This window comes from Argopecten irradians, chromosome 2 (genome assembly GCF_041381155.1).
Source record: "Argopecten irradians isolate NY chromosome 2, Ai_NY, whole genome shotgun sequence".
NCBI lineage: Eukaryota > Metazoa > Mollusca > Bivalvia > Pectinida > Pectinidae > Argopecten > Argopecten irradians.
This window is the reverse complement of record NC_091135.1, coordinates 4,226,324-4,247,321: the sequence shown is the minus strand read 5'-3', so window position 1 is coordinate 4,247,321 and position 20,998 is coordinate 4,226,324. Positions and strand designations below refer to the sequence as shown.

The following is a 20,998-nucleotide window of genomic DNA, read 5'->3' as shown; positions in this document are numbered from 1 at the left end:
AGAACTAGAGTCTAGACACTGATATTACCTGGGTCATTATTAGAAATTCTTATTGACTCTTTTATGCACTATGATTACCAGGGCATTATATGTGCCGTGGAGTTTTTTCGGGACACAATTATTTTTATATTGAAAGTAAAATTAGAAGCTAGCTTAAACTTTTCAGTTTGAATGACATTTTATATGACTTTTGAAGAACATTCTTAAGATAAGAGGTGGGATATAGGGTGGGGGTGTTCTTGAAGCCCAAAAGGTCCCACTGGATCTGCCACAAATCATAGACATGTACCAGGTACACGATTTGCAAATTATCCCATTTATGAATGTTACAATTTCATTTATTGCTTGATCTCCTTACAATGATTACCGTGCTGAATCATTTTTTTTGTTTTAAACAGATATGATGGCACCTTCTGGTTATCATCAAAAATGAAAGAGAAGTATTGCAAGTACTTCAAGTCAACTAAGATGAAAAATGACCACTTTCTGACAGGTAAGTTATGACTGGTTATCTATTAATACATAGAAAATTTGATATATTAAAACCTACAGATCTAATAAAGGGTTTGTAACATGAAGGTAATACCTAGCAGCTGGTGTGTACTTTTATTGTATATGTCTATAAGTAATATTTTTAAAAATAAATTTTCGTATACATGCTACAGTATGATCTTATCATGCCATGTAAGCCAATTCAGAGTATTTGGGGAAAAAAATTAAAAAAAAAAGATCAGGTGCCATCATATGCATCTGGAATGAGTATTGTGGTCTCTACCAGTATTGTTGTGAGGACATCAACACTGGACAAGTTCGGCTTCCAAGGAGGTGTGGGTAGTAAGGCAAAAAAAAAAATGTCTGTTTAGGGTTACATTGGAAAAAAAACAGGGTATGTAGGTCGGTAGGAGTTGTTTTTTAATTGTCTTTCACTCAAAAACAATGCCAGAACCGTAGTCTTTTAAAAAATTTTTTCGTAGAAAATTGGGGAAAAAAATTAGGATTGGGGGTAAAAAAATAAGGTCTGTCGGGTAACCCTAAACAGACATATTATTTTTTTTTGGCCTTATCAGATGTATGATACGAACCCGCACTTGTATGTGACTGCATGTAGACTACCATGTAGACTACTGGGCACTCAAGATCTATATAGAGAGCATTTTCAAAACAGTAGCATGAAATATATGATCTTGTGAGGTTGTGCTTTAAATAATCTATGACGTATTACTGAAGTAAAGTGCACTTCAATATTTTGTTTACCGGTAGATCCTGGTTGCAGGGACTTGGAACTGACCATTTAGAATTTTTTGTTTTCGAGTTATATTATGACTGAAAGTAACAATGTCATCTCGACATGAATAACGTCCATGTTTGTTCATTTTCAGGCGCAGAGGTGGCTGCTTTAGTTAAAGATAAAGGACTGTCCATGAAAGACTTATTTCAGGTGTGGTAAGTATCTGCAGAAACATATATACATAGAGATTGGCAACTCCTCCAATTTTACGATCGGCAGATGTACCTCTGTAAGTGCTTAGGGATTTTTTAGATAAACTCTTAAATAGTTAAATATAAAAGAATAAATTTGAAATGTTGTAAAAGTTCGGTAATTTACAGATGGTTTGAGTTTGATTTTGGATGGAAAAAATAATATTTTAACTTATTTATTAATAAAACAAAATATACTTCTGATTTTGAATGCCTGATTTAAAAAAACCCAGGTAAAATTGCTTATTTTCGTGTTTTCAAAAATCATAACATCAATCAGGAAAACTGATCACATCAAACCATGATATAATGTTTAAACTTTGTGTTGATGCAAAAATATCATGTTTAAAAGAATACACTTAAAAGTAGTTGGCTAAGGGAAAATGCTTATAAAACCGGAGGTCCCGCTGCCTGTCAACAAAGACACTGAGAAGGAGTTTTCCAATCTCTATGTATATATGTTTCTGGTATCTGTCTGCAACATTGTAGTGACATTGGCAATGTCACAATTCAATATAATTCAGGCATCATCCGTCCAACTGTGTGTGTGTCTGTCTGCAGTCTGTGATGCTTTTTTGGACAACAACTCCAAAAATATTTAACTCCTTGAAACTTTTGTATGTATCAAGCTAGTGTCCTATTACAGTGACTTTTGCTATTGGGTATCTTTCATTTTTAGCTCACCTGGCCCGAAGGTCCGGTGAGCTTATGTCATGGCGCGGCGTCCGTCGTCCGTCGTCCGTCGTCCGTACCGTCCGTCGTCCTTCCGTCTGTCCGTCAACATTTCCTTTAATCGCTACTAGTCATAGAGTTTTGCATGGATTGTAACCAAATTTGGCCACAAGCATCCTTGGGGGAGGGGGAACAGAACTTGTATAAATTTTGGCTCTGACCCCCCGGGGGCAGGAGGGGCGGGGCCCAATAGGGGAAATAGAGGTAAATCCTATAAATCGCTACTTGTCCCAGAGTTCTGCATGGATTGTAACCAAATTTGGCCACAAACATCCTTGGGGGGAGGTGGAACAGAACTTGTATAAATTTTGGCTCTGACCCCCCGGGGGCAGGAGGGGCTGGGTCCAATAGGGGAAATAGAGGTAAATCCTATAAAACGCTACTTGTCCTAGAGTTCTGCATGGATTGTAACCAAAACTAGCCACAAACATCCTTGGGGGAAGGGGAACAGAACTTGTATAAATTTTGGCTCTGATCCCCCAGGGGCAAGAGGGGCGGGGCCCCAATAGGGGAAATAGAGGTAAATCCTTTAAATCGCTACTAGTCAGAGTTCTGCATGGAATGTAACCAAATTTGGCCAGAAATATCCTTGGGAGAATATGAACTGAGTTTGTATAAATTTTGGCTCTGGTCCCGGGGGCAGAAGGGCGGGGCCCAATAGGGGTAATAGAGGTAAATCCTAAAAATCGGTACTTGTCCTAGAGTTCTGCATGGATTGTAACCAAATTTGGCCATAAACATCCTTGGGGTAGGAGAACAGAACTTGTATAAATTTTGGCTCTGACCCTCCGGGGGCAGGAGAGGGGGGGCGCCCAATAGGGGAAATAAAGGTAAATCCTTTAAATTCGCTACTAGTCATAGAGTTCTGCATGGAATGTAACCAAATTTGGCCATAAATAATCCTTTTTGGAAGGGGACAGAACTTGTATAAATTTTGGCTCTGGCCCCCCGGGGGCAGAACGGGTGGGGCCCAATGAGGGGATAAAGGCCCTGATCCTATAAATCGCTACTTGTCCTAGAGTTTTTCTGGATTACTTGGAAGGACCAAATTTATTTATTTAAAATTCCTTTTGTTTCCAGTTTTGGCATTAACTCAGGTGATAAGGCTGTTTATTTATTTTTCTGTTAATATGGAAACCAAATTATTATTTCCATTAAAAAAAAACTTTCTATTTTAAAATTTCAGGCTTAGTATCCTATAACAGTTTTACTATTGTGCCATAAAGTGCATTTTCAAACTATTTGCTGTTGGGACTACCTTCCTTTTTTGATATTTTTTCTGTAACCATGGAAAAACTTTAAAGTTAGAAATACCAAATTACAGGAACAGTTTCTTTTAGTTTCAGGGCTATACATGTAACTCGAAAACGGTTCCACTCCTTGAAACTTTCTGTATATATCAGGCTTGTGTTTTAATTATGTCTTTTATTATTAAGAAACTCCCATTTTCAATACATTATATATGTAGTTTCTCTGTTACTTTTAATAGAAACAATTTTTTTTTTTTGAAACACAATTTATCATTTCATAGTTGCATGATTTTGTGTTACCAATTAATGTGCACACTGACTCACTAAAGATATGATGTAGATGACAAGACAATCTTTACTATGGAAGCTTGGAACATCTGTAGTATTAAAAAGCATGTAATTACAAAAGGTGTATTATTCTAAATTATGAATGCATGGTATGTTGTCATTTATCACTCTACCACCTTTTGATGAAGATACCACGTTACAAGATTAAGCCAGTTCCTAAAACTAGAAGCAAATAAGCAATTTTGACACCAAAAATGTACTGATAAATATTGTTTAATTTTGAAACCCGAACTCAAGGTGCACATGGGTATGTATATATATATGTTCATATATTTATATGGAGGCTTTTATTTACAAACATTTGTGATGTCAAAAATATGTAGATAATGAGTTGTCACTTTAAAATTGAATACACATGTTGAGTAAGTTACCACTCAACTAGCTACTGTTTCACTAAAGATAAAATATGACAAGACGAACATGACAATACAAACTTTCACATTTGCGGTGTCAGAAATGAATATATACATATGTTGCGGAATAAACATTAGTACCAAAATGATGCCTTAGTTTTCCCTTTTAGATATTTATATAATACCTATATATATATATGCATATAAAATAAAGACTATGGATCATTTAAGAACTGTCCTCTGGGAGATTACTCATAACTATAGCTGGAATGGAACCCCATCTATCTAAAAATCTTTGCTCTTAGATAAAATTAAGTTTTTCAGATTTATAGTATTGTAAAATAACCTCTTTAACATTTTCAAACTTAAATATCTGCTTTTGAACTTTGAGGTATAGATATATCTTTTTTAGCAAAATGATTATAATATTAGAATATGAGTTTGTCCTTATATTTCCAAATGTAAGGTTTTCAAAATCCATATCTTCCACAAAATAAGGTGCTAACCACTCTTTTACTTCTTCTAAGAATTTGCTAACAATATTACATTCAGAGAATAAGTGTTTGTATGTTTCATTATGAGCACCACAGAAACCACAGAGTGGAGAGTCAGCTCAATGAATCCTGTGTAAAAAGTGGTTTGTGGGGTAAGACTCTGTGAAGTAATTTATATTGAAACCACCGAAGGCTAGTATCTTTGGTTACCTTCATAGGTAATACAAATACCCTTTTCCACCAATCTTCACTTTTTTCATGTACTATTGTGTTCCATTTCAGAACAGCTATAAGTTTTTTAGCCGAACTAGTTACAAATACATTGTATATATTCCTACATCCCTTAATATCTTGGAATATTGTTTCTATAGCATGAGGCCATTCCGAATTAAAGCACTGTAGGCAGAGGTAGGTTTCCTAAATTAGGCCAACTTTTTAAAACTGCCTTTTTAAATTCCTCAAAAGTGGTAAAAGGTGGATGAAAAAAGTTGTCTTCAAAGAATCTTTCATATGTATACAATTTACCAGTACTACAATCAAATAAATCCTGAATACTATAAACTCCATGTTGTGTGTGTTGGACAGGAACTTTGCGGATACAGATGAGGATGGCTGTCTTTCCATTGATGAATTTTGTCTGGCAATGGCTATGATAGATACTCTAAAGGAGCGACGGAAAGGACCAGGTTTTATTGGTAATTATTTCTCCAACCTTTCACCGATTTATCAACGGTTTTAGCTGCGAGAGAGTTTTTTGTCAACCCCGAGGGTATGACATATTGCAGCCTACTAAAGTAAACCTGAAATAACAATAATGTGACATCATGCAGTGTAACTGTGGCATTCATTGTCGATGATGTCATCAATATTGACATGCAGACAAGGAAGCCATGTTCATGTCGCCGTGAAAATGCCTGTTATAAGGTTCTTATTAATTATCTCATGTTTTTCTTTTGTATGTGGGAGAAAAAAAATCATTCCCTACCACTGAAGATTATTTATCTATTATTGCCTGGTTGAGAGGGCACTATTGCCTCATAGCATTGTCGAGTCGGCTCGGGCACTATCCTATCACGAGACAATACTATGAGGCAATAGTGCCCTCTCAAACAGGCTATAATGGGTTTAGTACATCACCCTCACATGAGACCCGTTTTCATGTAATCGTAACAGAAGCACGTCAAGCGACACCTCGCAATGCTGTCTCCATTTCCACACCACGCTGTTAAATTAAAAGTACAACATATGAATTGTTGTAGAAATATGTGTTTCTTTAAAACGGGGTTCAGCTTCATGAAGATTAAAAGTAGATTTATATTGAACATAAGTGAACTGTATTCTGTAGAAAAGCAACATTTGCTTCCATCCCTGCACACAACAGCCTGTCCGCCATTTTGACGTCTTGGTCGAAGCGCAACGTTATAATTACATCATGTAATGGTGACGTCACAATACATTCACGTTCAATTTCGCGCCACTTCAATAGTGCCCGCTTGCCCGGGCACTATTGCAAATAGTACCCATCTGTGTAGCCAATCAGAATCCAGCATTCTGTCATGTGATGTACTAAAATTTGTTATATGGGCTGAAACCTGTATACCCAAAAATGTTTAAAAAAAGGTCAAGGTTATGGTGAAAGTGTTGTCATTAGGTACAGTGATTGTAAATGGTTGTCAAATATGTTTAGCTGGTATCATCAAGTTCAGAAGTTCTATTTGGGTATATTAAAAGGCAACATTTTTGTGCCCTCTCTAGTGTCCCCTGTTTAGTAAGGCTATCTAGATCTTTATGGTTTCTTTTTCAGTTCTAAAGAAGAGTGGTCTGAGAGTTACAATTAAGAAAGGAAGCATTGAAAAAGAGGAGGTAAATTTTTGAGAAACCGCTATTTTTAGCTCACCTGGCCCGAAGGGCCGGTGAGCTTATGTCATGGCGCGGCGTCCGTCGTCCGTCGTCCGTCCGTCCGTCCGTCCGTCCGTCTGTCCGTCAACATTTCCTTTAAATCGCTACTAGTCATAGAGTTCTGCATGGATTGTAACCAAATTTGGCCACAAACATCCTTGGGGGAAGGGGAACAGAACTTGTATAAATTTTGGCTCTGACCCCCGGGGGCAGGAGGGGCGGGGCCCAATAGGGGAAATAGAGGTAAATCCTTTAAATCGCTACTTGTCATAGAGTTCTGAATGGAATGTAACAAAATTTGGCCACAAACATCCTTGGGGGAAGGGGAACAGAACTTGTATAAATTTTGGCTCTGACCCCCCGGAGGAAGGAGGGGCGGGGCCCAATAGGGGAAATAGAGGTAAATCCTTTAAATCGCTACTTGTCATAGAGTTCTGCATGGATTGTAACCAAATTTGGCCACAAACATCCGTTGGGGAAGGGTAACAGAACTTGTATAAATTTTGGCTCTGGTCCCTGGGGCAGGAGGGGCGGGGCCCAATAGGGGAATTTATTGGAATTATAGGTAAATTCTATAAATTGCTACTTAATTGTCCAAGAGTTTTGTATGGATTGTAACTAAATTTGGCCACAAACATCCTTGGGGGTAGGAGTACAGAACTTGTATAAATTTTGGCTCTGACCCCCAGGGGGCAGGAGGGGCGGGGCCCAATAGGGGAAATAGAGGTAAATCCTTTAATTCACTACTAGTCATAGAGTTCTGCATGGAATGTAACCAAATTTGGCCAGAAATATCCTTGGGAGAATAAGAACTGAGTTTGTATAAATTTTGGCTCTGGTCCCCGGGGCAGGAGGGGCGGGGCCCAATAGGGGAATTATAGGTAAATTCTATAAATTGCTACTTAATTGTCCAAGAGTTTTGTATGGATTGTAACTAAATTTGGCCACAAACATTCTTGGGGGTAGGAGAACAGAACTTGTATAGATTTTGGCTCTGACCCCCAGGGGGCAGGAGGGGCAGGGCCCAATAGGGGAAATAGAGGTAAATTCTATCAATCGCTACTTGTCCTAGAGTTCTGCATGGATTGTAACCAAATTTGGCCAGAAACATCCTTGGGGGAAGAGGAACAGAACTTGTATAAATTTTGGCTCTGATCCCCTGGGGGTAGGAGGGGCGGGGCCCAATAGGGGAAATAGAGGTAAATCCTTTAAATCACTTCTTCTCATAGAGTTCTGCATGGATTGTAACCAAATTTGGCCACAAACATCCTTGGGGGAAGGGGAACAGAACTTGTATAAATTTTGGCTCTGATCCCCCGGGGGTAGGAGAGGTGGGGCGCAATAGGGGAAATAGAGGTAAATTCTTTAAATCGCTACTAGTCATAGAGTTCTGCATGGAATGTAACCAAATTTGGCCAGAAACATCCTTTGTGGAAGGGGAACAGAACTTGTATAAATTTTGGCTCTGACCCCCAGGGGGCAGGAGGGGTGGGGCCCAATAGGGGATTTAGAGGTTAATATTAAAATTCCTTCAGAAAAGAAACAATGAACCTGTATTCAGAACATTACTTGGCATTACAAACCAGGTGAGCGATACAGGCCCTCTGGGCTATTTTTTAATAATACTGTAATTATTATTCTTGCAGATACATGTATTAATGAAAGTTTACCCGAAGGGCAAGTGAGCTTATGTTATGGTGCAGCGTCCGTCGTCCGGCCGTCCGGCCGTCCGGCGTCAAGTTTTCCATTTAAACAACTTCTTCTCCAAAACTTGGAGACCTAGAGTCCTGAAATTTGACTTATAGCATGCTGGGATGAAGGGCTACCAAGTTTGTTCAAATTGATGACCTTGGCCTCCTTTCAAGGTCACAGGGGTCAAATATGTGAAAATCTTTAACAGACTTCTTCTATATAACCAAGAGGCCTAGAGACCTGAAATTGGGCCTTTGACATGCTGGGATGAAGGGCTACCAAGTTTGTTCAAATGAATGACCTTGACCTTCATTCGAGGTCACAGGGGTCAAATAGGCTGAAATCCTTTAAAAAAACTTAAAAAAAAAAGATTTCTGCTTCATAACCAAGAGGCATAGGAACCTGATATTAGGCCTGTGACATACTGGGATAGAGGGCTACCAAGTTTGTTCAAATGAATGACCTTGACCTTCATTCAAGGTCACAGGGGTCAAAAAGGCTTAAATCTTTATATGACTTCTTCTTGATAATCAAGAGGCTTAGAGACCTGATATTGGGCCTGTAACATGATGGAATGAAGGGATACAAAGCTTGTTCAAATGAATGACCTTGACCTTTATTTGAGGTCACGGGGGTCAAAAAGGCTTAAATCTTTAAACGACTTCTTCTTAATAACCAAGAGGGCTAGAGACCTGATATTAGGCATATGGCATGCTGGAATAAACGACTACCAAGTTTGTTCAAATAAATGACCTTGACCTTCATTCAAGGTCACAGGGGTCAAATAGGTGAAAATCTTTAACAGACTTCTTCTATATAACCAAGAGGCCTAGAGACTAGATATTTGGCATGTGACATGCTGGGATAACGGGCTTCCAAGTTTGTTGAAAAGAATGACCTTGACCATCATTCAATGTCACAGGGGTCAAATAGACTAAAATCTATTAACGACCTCTTTTTAATAACAAAGAGGCAAAGGGGCCTCTTATGGGCTTAGGGATGATATAAATTCTTATTTACTATATTTGTTAAGTATGAACCATGCATGATTACCAGATTGCAGTTGAGTAATATGGTCCCATTGGGCCCTTGTATTAGATTATCCAAGCATCATCATAAACTAGCTACATGTATTATGTTTTAGCTCACCTGGTCAAAAAGACTATATCACTTTATCGCAGTGTCTGTTGTCTGTCCATTGTCCGTCCTTCAACAATGGACTTGTTTTCTTTTTAACCAAAGTCAATTTAGCTATTTCATTATAGATGACTTCTTCTCTGAAACTAAGCATTGAATAACACTCTTATTGCATTTAAATTAGTAGCATTTCTTTGGGGTGGGGATTCACTATTGTACAAATAATTGGGCTGAACAATTTAATTACTGAATAACAGGTTGAAAATTCAACAAATTTCAGGCCGAAACTATACATAGTCCATTGACATTAAAATATCTTGATTTATAAAAAGCACATGCTCAGATAATCCAATGATGGTACCGAATAAGATCTATATAGAACATGGCTGTCAAGATCTATTGTTTTAGAGAGAATGGCAGTCAAGATATATTGTTTTAGAGAGAATGGCAGTCAAGGTCCATTGTTTTAGAGAGAATGGCAGTCAAGGTCCATTGTTTTAGAGAGAATGGCAGTCAAGGTCCATTGTTTTAGAGAGAGAATGATACTCAATATCTATTTTTTAGAGAGAATGGCACTCAATATCTAGTTTTTAGAGAGAATGGCACTTAATATTTATTCCTTTAGAGAGAATGGTACTCAAGATCTACTGCTTTAGAGAGAGAATGGAATGGTACTCAATATCTATTGTCTTATAGAAAATGATACTCAAGATGTATTGTTTTAGAAAGAATGGTACTCAGTTTTGATACTGGAGTGTAAATGTTGTGACAGATCTTCTCCTTCTGTTTCAGAGTGACATGATTGTCTGTCTTATGGATGAAATGTCAGGGCTAACTGATGGCCTTGTGTCTTCATGTATTTGTCTGGCTGGGGGTAGAGAACTACTACAGATGGCAGGTGATAGGATGTATGATAATGGGATAAAAAACGGCCAGATTGTTGCTTTACCTGCTGAAGGTGAACTGAAATGTTCTCATGTGGTGGCTGGTACAATTCCTGAGTTTGAAGATGAGAGTAGTTTAAAGGTAAGTTTACTAAAAACTTTGTTGCATGAATCAGTCTGTCATTAATAAACTTGCTTCATCAACTTTAATTTGCTATTTATGTCCTGTATACCATCAACATGAAACTTGAGTCACATGGTTTTACCCTTATATGTTGGCTGCAGACTCTCTAATTGATATCTTACAGACATTTTTAATTGTTTTTATGTTATCTTGGGCAATTGAGGTTACTTGAGACAATGACTCAAGTGACTTATTCTAATTGCTTTTAAGTCCATTGTTGTCCGTTGTCCTAAGAATTCCTGTGTCCGAATACAATTTTTATTTTCGACAACATCTCCAAAACTACTGAAGCAAATTCAATGAAATCTTTTACAAGCTTCAAAGGTGAATGATCAATCAGAATTGTGAATTATATGGTCCCACCCAAGGGGACTCTTGACGGGACCAAAATGGGGTAAAATTGACTAAAATTTTAATAAACCTTCTTAACTCACAGATGTGGTAGAATCATATACTCTACATTTATAGATAGAAAGGTCTGAAGGGCCTTTACAAAAACATGTGAATTTTGTGGCCCTGGGGTCTCAGATTTCCAAATTCACTGTAATTTATATACCTGGTACTAAAGAAAAACATATTTTCGAGCATTATTTGTGTAAAAGGTTCAAAAGTTTTCTTTTTATTTTAGCAAATGATTAGATCTTTATTCACATATGAGTTATTTTTACACCATTTGAAATTATGCATTTCATGCTTACAAAAATCCTGACTGGACTAATCAAGAGCCTGATTGGTGCATACGTATGGGCAAACGTTGTGTTTACATGTTTTTTGTTTATTCATTATCAGAACTCAAGTGATCATCAAGGCCCATGGGCCTCTTCTTAATATTTTGCTCAGTTAAAATGTTTTTGGCTTTCATTGAAGGTCATGTTGTAAACAGAAGGATTTAACTTGATGCAGAGTCAATTTACAGACTATTGTTCTAGTTGTGACTGAAATTTCATGTTTGGAGTGAAGTTTGATTTATTACACAAAAGTGTTTTTATTTTTTCAACAATTTGGTTTAGATGAGTCAATTCAGTGAACCTGTTGTCTTTTATTTAAACCAACAAACATATTACAGTAAAGCACGTATATAACGAACATGTTTACAACAAATTCATTGTTATAAAGTAGCAATCTTAATTCTGCATCAAGGTTCCTGTATGATATCTGCAATATGTTTATAACAAACTATGTTTAAAACAGAGTTATTTTGATGGTCCTAAGAGGTTGTACTGTACGTAATTTAATATTTGTTATAATCATATTCTAGGCAATGCGCAAATTCATCCATGGTTGTCTGCAGCTGGCTAATGACCATGGAGCCAAATCTATTGCATTCCCTTTACTTGGTACTGGAGGGTTGGCTTATGAAAAAAAAGACGTGGTTAGAATACTCTTTGAGGTTATGGAAGACTTTCCAAACAGAGATTCTCTTACAGATGTAGCTCTTGTTGCTCACCCTATGGACAGAACTTCACTGCATGTAAGTTATGATAAAATACCACATCAAATGCACTCTGCATGATTTTTCAATTAATACCTGTTGATTTTAAGGACACCTGATTTATTGATATAATAGCCTTTTTCAGTTGACATGTGGGGGTATTATCTATAATCCATTAGCTTTCTGTTAAACCAGCGTGCTGATTTTTCAAACATTTTTTGAAATCCAAAATGGTCACACAAAAAAAAGCATAGCTGCCATCTTAAAAAAAAAAAAAAAAAAAAAAAAAAAAAAAAAAAATTGACATTATTTTTTTTTCTGACTCGCTCCATTGGTAACGTGATTGAAAAATTGGTATATATGTTAAAATATCGCAGCCCAAAGTTCTGTAACTAAATATTTATTAATCTAATTTCCATGTCTGTTTACTTGGATTACAGGCATTCAAAGCAGCTGAGGCAAGGTATAGGGATAGCTACATGTATAGGGTAAAGGGTAAGTAGTGACTGATTAAGTTTCCACATACCATACGCAATCCAATAAGCCCCCAGGGTGTTTATAAAGTGAAACAAATAAAGGAGCACTTTATTGAACCGAACTTGGACAAGTCTTTCATAAATTAATTATAATGCCCAAAGTAAACAATAAATCAATATGCAAAATAAATCAGTAAAGAAACCTACACAGTTTTCATATTTACAGTCCTCATTTAATTCGTATTAGTGAAGTTGGAAGACTCAAAAAGGCGCAGCGCTTATATAGGGATGTGGGCGCTGATTAGGTCTAATATGGTAGTTTATAATTGACAGATAATTAGTTCAGTGCATTTCCCTTTTATTTACTGCTTTGCCCTAAAGCTGTTTTATGATACAATCATTCAACAACTAGTATACTTTTCTAGAATTTATATTAACTAGTTAGTTGGTACTTATTTTATAGAGATCTCATATACATTTTGTACCTTAATTTTTAAATACATTGCAGAAAATTTACCAAGTAAAGTTGTACAATGGAACGGCCAGTATTGCAGTTTGCCGATAGTACCAAGGTGATATTTTTTATGGAATCTTTATTAGGGACCATTATGTATATTTAACAATACAGATATACTGGGGTCCTTAATGCTAGGTTCACACTATGTTCCCGGCGGCCACGGCAGCCCCCGTTTCAGGCCACTGTGGACAAAAAATGGTGACCGCGAGACAACGTGAGATAATTAACGCAGAAGGACGTGATAGACAAACGTGAGTGGTCGTGATTTCCATGGATACTGTGCCAGATTTTTAAACTGTCAAAAAATTTGTCACGGTACAGATGGTAAACGCCACAGTACGTAATAAAACGGGAGTGACTTAACAAAACTTAACAGTGCGTTCGAGGCCGTAACAAAACTTCCAGACGGTCCGTGGTGGAACGGGCAGCAAGCACGTTACCAGGAATCCCACAGTGATTTCAAGTTTTATGAGGGTCTGTTGCGTTTTTTTCACGTTTTATTACGGTTAATGCAGATTGACTGCACGTTTTGTGCCGTTTTGTCCAGGTTTGTCAAGGTTTTGACGGCAGGCCAAGGTGGATGATAACCGTTTTTATGCTTTCTGTCAAGGCATATCACGGCTTGGAGCGATTGAAATCCCGACGTGATACGGCGTGTTACGTCTTATTACGGTCTTACGTTGCTAGCAATATATGGTGGAGTATCATTGTCTGGCCTGGTACATATTTGATACTTCATGGAATTATTTGTAGTAATAAATAGAAATATTCATTATCAACCACATTTAAACCCTCAAATCACACCAAAGCTATCATTTTAAAAGGCAGATTAAGTGAAAACCATTAGAGAAAAAAATATTGCGTAGAAACACTTGGCTCTAATAATTATATATTTATACCAAATATAGTTAAGATTTTCTTTTCTTTTAACATATTTTTTAATTAAAACCTGTTTGAAAAGAGATTTTCGGCAATAAATATTGTTTCATTTGCTCCAAAAAAGCCCGGCATCAGACTTTCATCCCTAGTAAGCCGTTGCGGACCGTGAAAAACGTATCGGAGCTTGATCAAAACGTGTAAAACGTAGCAGACCTCATCAGATCGTAACAGGCCTAGAGAGAACGTAGTGGTATCCTTGATAGACCGTGCTAAAGCCGTAGTGTACCTTTAACCTCTGGGAAAAGTACTTTCCCCTATATACCACGTAATCCGTAAAAGACTGTGGCAAAACTTCACAAGACCTTGCTCAACTTGAATACAGAGACAAAAATAGCCAAAATTTCATGGCACACCACGTTTCGGGCAAACGGGGCTGACGTGGTCGCCGGGAACATAGTGTAAACCTAGCATTAGTAATCACTTTATACGCATCAAAAACTGAATTTAGATTAAAGGGGTTTAATCGCTACACTAAAATTGTCCTGAATTCTCCTGTAAACTAATCTCTATTTCAGATAACTAATAAACACATGGCATTTGTTTATTTTAAAAGAAAAGTGATGATCCAATTTCTTTCAGAATCCATAGGGTCTTCTTTTTAAACAGACCATTGAAGTTTCGAGATTCTTGAAAAACATGTTTTGGTTTAGATTAACTGTTGTGTCATTTGCCTATAAACGACTGCTAGTTAGAATAAAATATAAGGCTAACATTTTAAACACCTTCTTGTCAATAACTAAGAGGCCTAGAGACTAGCTGCTATTGAGCCTGCATATATAGCATGCTAAGATAACGAGCTAATAATTAAGTTTGTTCCTTTAAATGACCTTGACCTACTTTCAGATTCACAAAGGTCAAATACATGAATATCAGATACTAACAACTTCTACTTAAGAGTTCTTATTATTAAGAATTTTTCCCCTCTACAATATGTATCTAATTTTTGGCCCATTTAGGTCCATGATATGGGTCTTTTATTGGGTAAAGTTTTCAGGAAGTGTTATTAAGTCCATCAATAAAAAAACCCACACTTCTAATTCAGTTTATACATTAATCTTTATACACAACACTTTAATCAAATTAATATAATAAATTGATGGCAGAATGCAACCTGTGACTATAGTAATTAGCTAGAACGTTATAGTTATTACATTGCACTTAGATATTGACTGAATGTTAATAGCTGTAAAAGTGCCAATAATTAAAAAAGAATAATGTTCACTAATTTGGTGATTCTAGTGACTGTGAATGATCTCTTCTTTGTATATTTCAGTCTTGACTCAGTGCCCGAGGAAAGAAGTAAAGATTATGAAAAGAATTTTGCAGAATATGCTGTTATAAACAAGACAGATTCCAGTTATTCTATCACAGGTAATCATGAACTTACATTTTAACTTTAAATAAATCTATATACTAGTTTACCTGAAGTAAGACATTAGGTTGTGCTCTGTCTGTCCATCCATCTATCAGTCTGTGCTTTGGTCTGTCCGTCTTTTGCACAATTTTGATGGAAAGATGAGATACATTAACTAGTGGCTGTGTTCTGTATGGACTAACTGAAGTGTATTACATGTATCTTTATTTTGAAATTAGCTTCTGTTTGTGATATGTCATTGACAGCTAATACATTTAGTGTCCTTACCGCATAATGTGCTAGTGTGCACCATTAGATATGTCGAAATTATTGATTCAGCCCAATTTATGGAAAAAAAAACCAAACAAAAAAAACCTCAATGTTGTAATTTTGTAATTTTGGAGGGATTGGTATAACTCAGAGGGATTAGACCTAGTGAGTGACTCATATTGTTATTGTTTTCAGGGAAGCGTCTTATGAGTATCTTTCTACTTCAGACTGGTGTTGATTTCTATACAGTTCAACAAATTATGTAAGTAATTCATTAAAACATAGTAATGTTGTACAGTGGAACCTGCCAAAACCGAACCTTCTCAAAACCGATCACCTCTAGAAACCGAACATGGATGTCATGTACAGAATGAATTCCTCTTTATTAATAGTATATAAAACTTCCCAAAACCGATCCCTCCCAATTCCGAATACCGGACCGATTTTGAGATCGGAATAGTCAAATGTAACTAAAATACACTTCTGAAAACCGGCCTTACCTGAGCGACGCCGATAGATTGCATTGAGGTCTGATCAACCGACCGTAAAATACACACGTACCTGTACCATAGTTGTTGCATGCCATGTCCTTGGGCATGTATACAGATGTGAAGGCTATAGGTACACGGTAATTATACCCGAGATGGTGGTGTAATTATTTAATCATGCCTATTGTTTAGATATCTAACGAAGGTCTACCATGTGCACGCGGTTTGTTTACTGTAGGAAAACAAGCAGAGCTAGTAATAAAGAGAAAGTTTCGTATTTAAATCACACTTGGTTTTTAGGTCATCTGACCCGAAGGGTCAGGATGACCTATAGTCATCATGTTTCGTCAGTCGTCGTCCGCCGTTCGCCGTGCGCCGTGCGCCGTGCGCCGTGCGCCGTCGCCGTGCGCCGTGCACCGTCCGCCGTGCGCCGTGCGTGCGTTAACTTTCACATTTTGAACTTCTTCTCAAGTTCTACCGGTGCGATTTGGCTGAAACTTGCATGAAATGATCGTGACATGGTCCCGACAAAGTTTTGATTTTTCGGGTCGATCCGAAATCCAAGATGGCTCTTGAAAACACATTTTGAACTTCTTCTCAAGTTCTACCGGTGCGATTTGACTGAAACTTGCATGAAATGATCCTGACATGGTCCCGACAAAGTGTTTGTTATTTTTCGGGTCGATCCGAAATCCAAGATGGCCGCCACAGCCGCCATCTTGAAAACACATTTTGAACTTCTTCTCAAGTTCTACCGGTGCGATTTGACCGAAACTTGCATGAAATGATCCTGACATGGTCCGCGACAAAGTGTTGTTATTTTTCGGGTGATCCGAAATCCAAGATGGCCGCCACAGCCGCCATCTTGAAAACACATTTTGAACTTCTTCTCAAGTTCTACCCGTGCGATTTGACTGAAACTTGCATGAAATGATCCTGACATGGTCCCGACAAAGTGTTGTTATTTTTCGGTCGATCCGAAATCCAAGATGGCCGCCACAGCCGCCATCTTGAAAACACATTTTGAACTTCTTCTCAAGTTCTACAGGTGCGATTTGGCTGAAACTTGCATGAAATGATCCTGACATGGTCCGACAAAGTGTTGTTATTTTTCGGGTCGATCCGAAATCCAAGATGGCTGCCACAGTCGCCATCTTGAAAACACATTTTGAACTTCTTCTCAAGTTCTACTGGTGCGATTTGACTGAAACTTGCATGAAATGATCCTGACATGGTCCCGACAAAGTGTTGTTATTTTTCGGGTCGATCCGAAATCCAAGATGGCCGCCACAGCCGCCATCTTGAAAACACATTTTGAACTTCTTCTCTAGTTCTACCGGTGCGATTTGGCTGAAACTTGCATGAAATGATCCTGACATGGTCGCGACAAAGTGTTGTTATTTTTCGGGTCGATCCATAATCCAAGATGGCCGCCACAGCCGCCATCTTGAAAACACATTTTGAACTTCTTCTCAAGTTCTACTGGTGCGATTTGACTGAAACTTGCATGAAATGATCCTGACATGGTCCCAACCAAGTGTTGTTATTTTTTGGGTCGATCCGAAATCCAAGATGGCCGCCAAAGCCGCCTTCTTGAAAACACATTTTGAACTTCTTCTCAAGTTCTACCGGTGCGATTTGACTGAAACTTGCATGAAATGATCCTGACATGGTCTTGACAAAGTGTTGTTATTTTTTAGGTTGATCCGAAACCCAAGATGGCCGCCACAGCCGCCATCTTGAAAACACATTTTGATCTTCTTCTCAAGTTCTACCGTTGTGATTTGGCTGAAGCTTGCATGAAATGATCCTGATATGGTCCTAACAAAGTGTTGTTATTTTTCGGGTTGATGCGAAATCCAAGATGGCCACCACAGCCGCCATCTTGAAAACACATTTTGAACTTCTTCTCAAGTTCTACCCGTGCGATTTGACTGAAACTTGCATGAAATGATCCTGACATGGTCCCGACAAAGTATTACATCTCTGGTTGATCACAAATCGAAAATGGCTACCATGACACTATATCTAATTAATTTCCTATATGTTAAGGCCCTTGGGCCTCTTGTTTGAAATAAAATTTGTTGAAAGAAATTGAAAATGATCCTGACATGGTCCTGACAAAGTGACACCATATATAATTAGTTTTACTATTGCCAAGGTAGTCAGATGACCGTTAAGGCCCTTTGGGCCTCTTGTTTTTATTTACATATGTAGTTGTCGGATAACGTAAATTATCTGTATGAAGAAGCCGAAGCCATGTATTGTTTTAGAAAATGACTTTGTCATATAATGACTGGCATCAACTGATCATCGTGTAATATTAGACCATTAAATTTGATTCTTGACGTAACCGGAAGCGATCGGTTGTATGTAGGTTGCAGACGAGAACATCCCCAGGAACATTCACGCAACTAACTAACTAAACTACGTTTATAAGCGGTAACAAAGTCAAGTTTGCTGTAATCCATTCCTTTTAAACGTATGATGCTCTCTTTTGTGATAACATTCACATTAACAATCAATATCGGTCGGTTTTAACGAACACTAGGCATACGTGCGATGCACTAATGTAAAAAACGACTTCCGATCGATTAAATCCGGATCGTGATGATCGGTATTCGGTTCACTTCTCCAAACCGAACCCTCTCTAAACCGGCCGAAATTATATGCACCGACCATGATCGGTTTCGGGAGGTTCCACTGTATATGAAATAAAATGTAGCTGTGAGGCTGAGGTATGGCTTATTAGAGTCACCTTATCTGTCTGTCTGTCTGTTCTGTCTGTCTGTCTGTCTAACTGTCTTGATCACATCTCATGTCTGCATGTATATACATGTATATGAGTTACCGTAGTGAGAGTGTAAATTAGCTATTAAAAAAAAATAGCTATTAAATGGCATACTTAAGTGTAACAGTTCTAGTTTCTCTTTAGTTGATATTATTTTATTAATAGCAGACATCTGAACCATTTCAACAAATTATATGAGTATTCAAGCATGACAACTGTTGTTTGTATTGTTTTTATTAATATAAAAAGTAATAGATCTCTCACAAATTTGAACAAGTTTATTTATACAGAGGACTCCACATAATTGAATAACGGTTATTTGAATATTTCGGTTATTTGCATAAAATTTTGCGGTCCCGATTTTTCCATTTTTATCTTTGTTTTTCAACTCCGTGTATTTGAATACGGTAGACTTTTACATGACCTCCGGTTATTTTAATAAAATATTTCAGAAATTCTAAAAATAAAATCAAATATTTTTCAAATTTGCAATATATTTTTAGCGAAATTCGCCGATATATGTTTCAAGATACTTCGCTTTTACTAGAAATCATCATGGTGACAGATTAATGTTATAGTATGGCTTGTTATTTTATGCATGAATCTGCAAAGGTATTCAACGCTGTTACGATTTACATCAGCAGCGGTTGATCATTTCTTTAGTATAATCACTGACTCAAACATCTAATTAAAGCATTTACACTTTCAAATATGTTTATTCATTAACGTAACGTACCTTAGTTCGCGATCGGTTGGAGAAACAATGCTTCCTTACAATCGCCATTCATGAGTTGTCTCGTTCAACCAGAGTCTTGTTGACTACGACAGACATGTGCGTATCAAGCGTCTCGTTGAACGAGAAATCATATTTAAAAATGTGTTTATTTGCCTCTGATTGTTGTCTGGTTCCCTATCTATGCGCCTATATGCGAATGTGTCATTTTGGCCATGTTTGATACCTGAAATCCAAGATGGCTGCCATATGACCCCCATGGGACATTAGTTGTCAATGGCAACAAGCATAAAATGAAACTAGACATCATACCGGTCCTAAAAAACCACGTTTCCTGGATCGCCGTCCGTTTCATTTGAAAACCTCCGAAATCCAATATTTGTTTCATGGACCATTTCGAGATCGATTACAAATATTGATACCCTTCTGAACTTTACCCTTCAATAGAACCACCAGAAACATACTTTATTCCTTAAATAAAAATCAAACCTCATATGTGAAGTGTCTTTGACTTAATGTGCAATTAAATGAAAATAAAGTCCATTGTTATATTATTACAATAATTAATGAAATCAACGGATTTAAATATTTTCGAAATGAACATGGTTTGGCTATAAAATAATATACTGAAGTGATATCACTATATTAGACTTGCAGGTATAAAGAAGAAAGTGAATACATTATTGGCTTAAATACCCCTGGACAGTAGGGACCAATAGGGGGAATTAGAGATAAACTATTTCAAAAATATTTTAATTGATAAAATAAACATTTAACCTGTACTTAAATAATTGATTCGATAACAAATCAGGTGAATGATACAGGCATCTCTGGGTCTCTTGGTTTTTTTTTTTTAATAAAGCCCCATGGGCACTTATTGGGTCAAGTACAGTTATACCTTAGGACACATTAAAATATTTTAACTGTACAAATGTATTTGATATTCTTAAACTTTAATTAACATATGTTATACATGTATATACATTTTATGATTTATCTCTTGACTAGAATCATTTACCGTATGTAGATTTTATTTTCACTTTTCTTGCAGGTGCAGTATAGGGCATCAATCAGATAAGAGCCAGATTACTCTGAGGGAGTTTTTTGAAGCTTCTGCTCTAATGGATAAGGTCAGAGAAGGCTATCTTCTGCGGGATATATCCAAAGTGTATCTTATCAGAGATGGTGAGTTTACAGCTGAACATTTTATCTTAAGCGAGTCTTAAAAAGAATTATTTACTTTATCTTAATTAGCATTTATCAGCTTACATATAAGCATCAGTACCTAGGTTTGTGTTTTGGTTTGGAGAGTAAGTCAACAAAAAATACAAACTCACATGGGCATCGGCATTTCAACAAATAACCATTTTAGATCAATAGATATCAGACTTATAGGCCTAGAAAACATTTAGTCAGATTCAGCTTGGCCATTCATGAACTGTGCAGTTATTTGGGATTCACACAGTTTGCAAACATTTTTTTTTTTATACATACCCCGATAAAATTAAAATAGGATTTACCTCTATTTCCCCTATTGGGCCTCACC

The 20,998-nt window shown here is 37.1% G+C and overlaps 1 protein-coding gene across 2 annotated transcripts in view; it reads left to right on the top strand.

The window, feature by feature from the left end:
* The window catches only part of LOC138314182 (uncharacterized), a 56,754-nt gene that overhangs the window by 9,274 nt on the left and 26,482 nt on the right, over positions 1 to 20,998 (top strand). Inside the window, exons 3-13 of one of the 2 annotated variants that reach the window (XM_069254372.1) lie at positions 399 to 493; positions 1,380 to 1,443; positions 5,242 to 5,351; positions 6,461 to 6,519; positions 10,177 to 10,410; positions 11,711 to 11,923; positions 12,325 to 12,379; positions 12,869 to 12,932; positions 15,090 to 15,187; positions 15,636 to 15,702; positions 20,504 to 20,637. In XM_069254372.1, coding sequence (XP_069110473.1) covers positions 399 to 493; positions 1,380 to 1,443; positions 5,242 to 5,351; positions 6,461 to 6,519; positions 10,177 to 10,410; positions 11,711 to 11,923; positions 12,325 to 12,379; positions 12,869 to 12,932; positions 15,090 to 15,187; positions 15,636 to 15,702; positions 20,504 to 20,637 — 1,193 coding nt within the window. Of the gene's footprint in view, positions 1 to 398; positions 494 to 1,379; positions 1,444 to 5,241; positions 5,352 to 6,460; positions 6,520 to 10,176; positions 10,411 to 11,710; positions 11,924 to 12,324; positions 12,380 to 12,868; positions 12,933 to 15,089; positions 15,188 to 15,635; positions 15,703 to 20,503; positions 20,638 to 20,998 lie in introns of those variants that run through there. The other variant, XM_069254373.1, reaches the window with a different exon arrangement.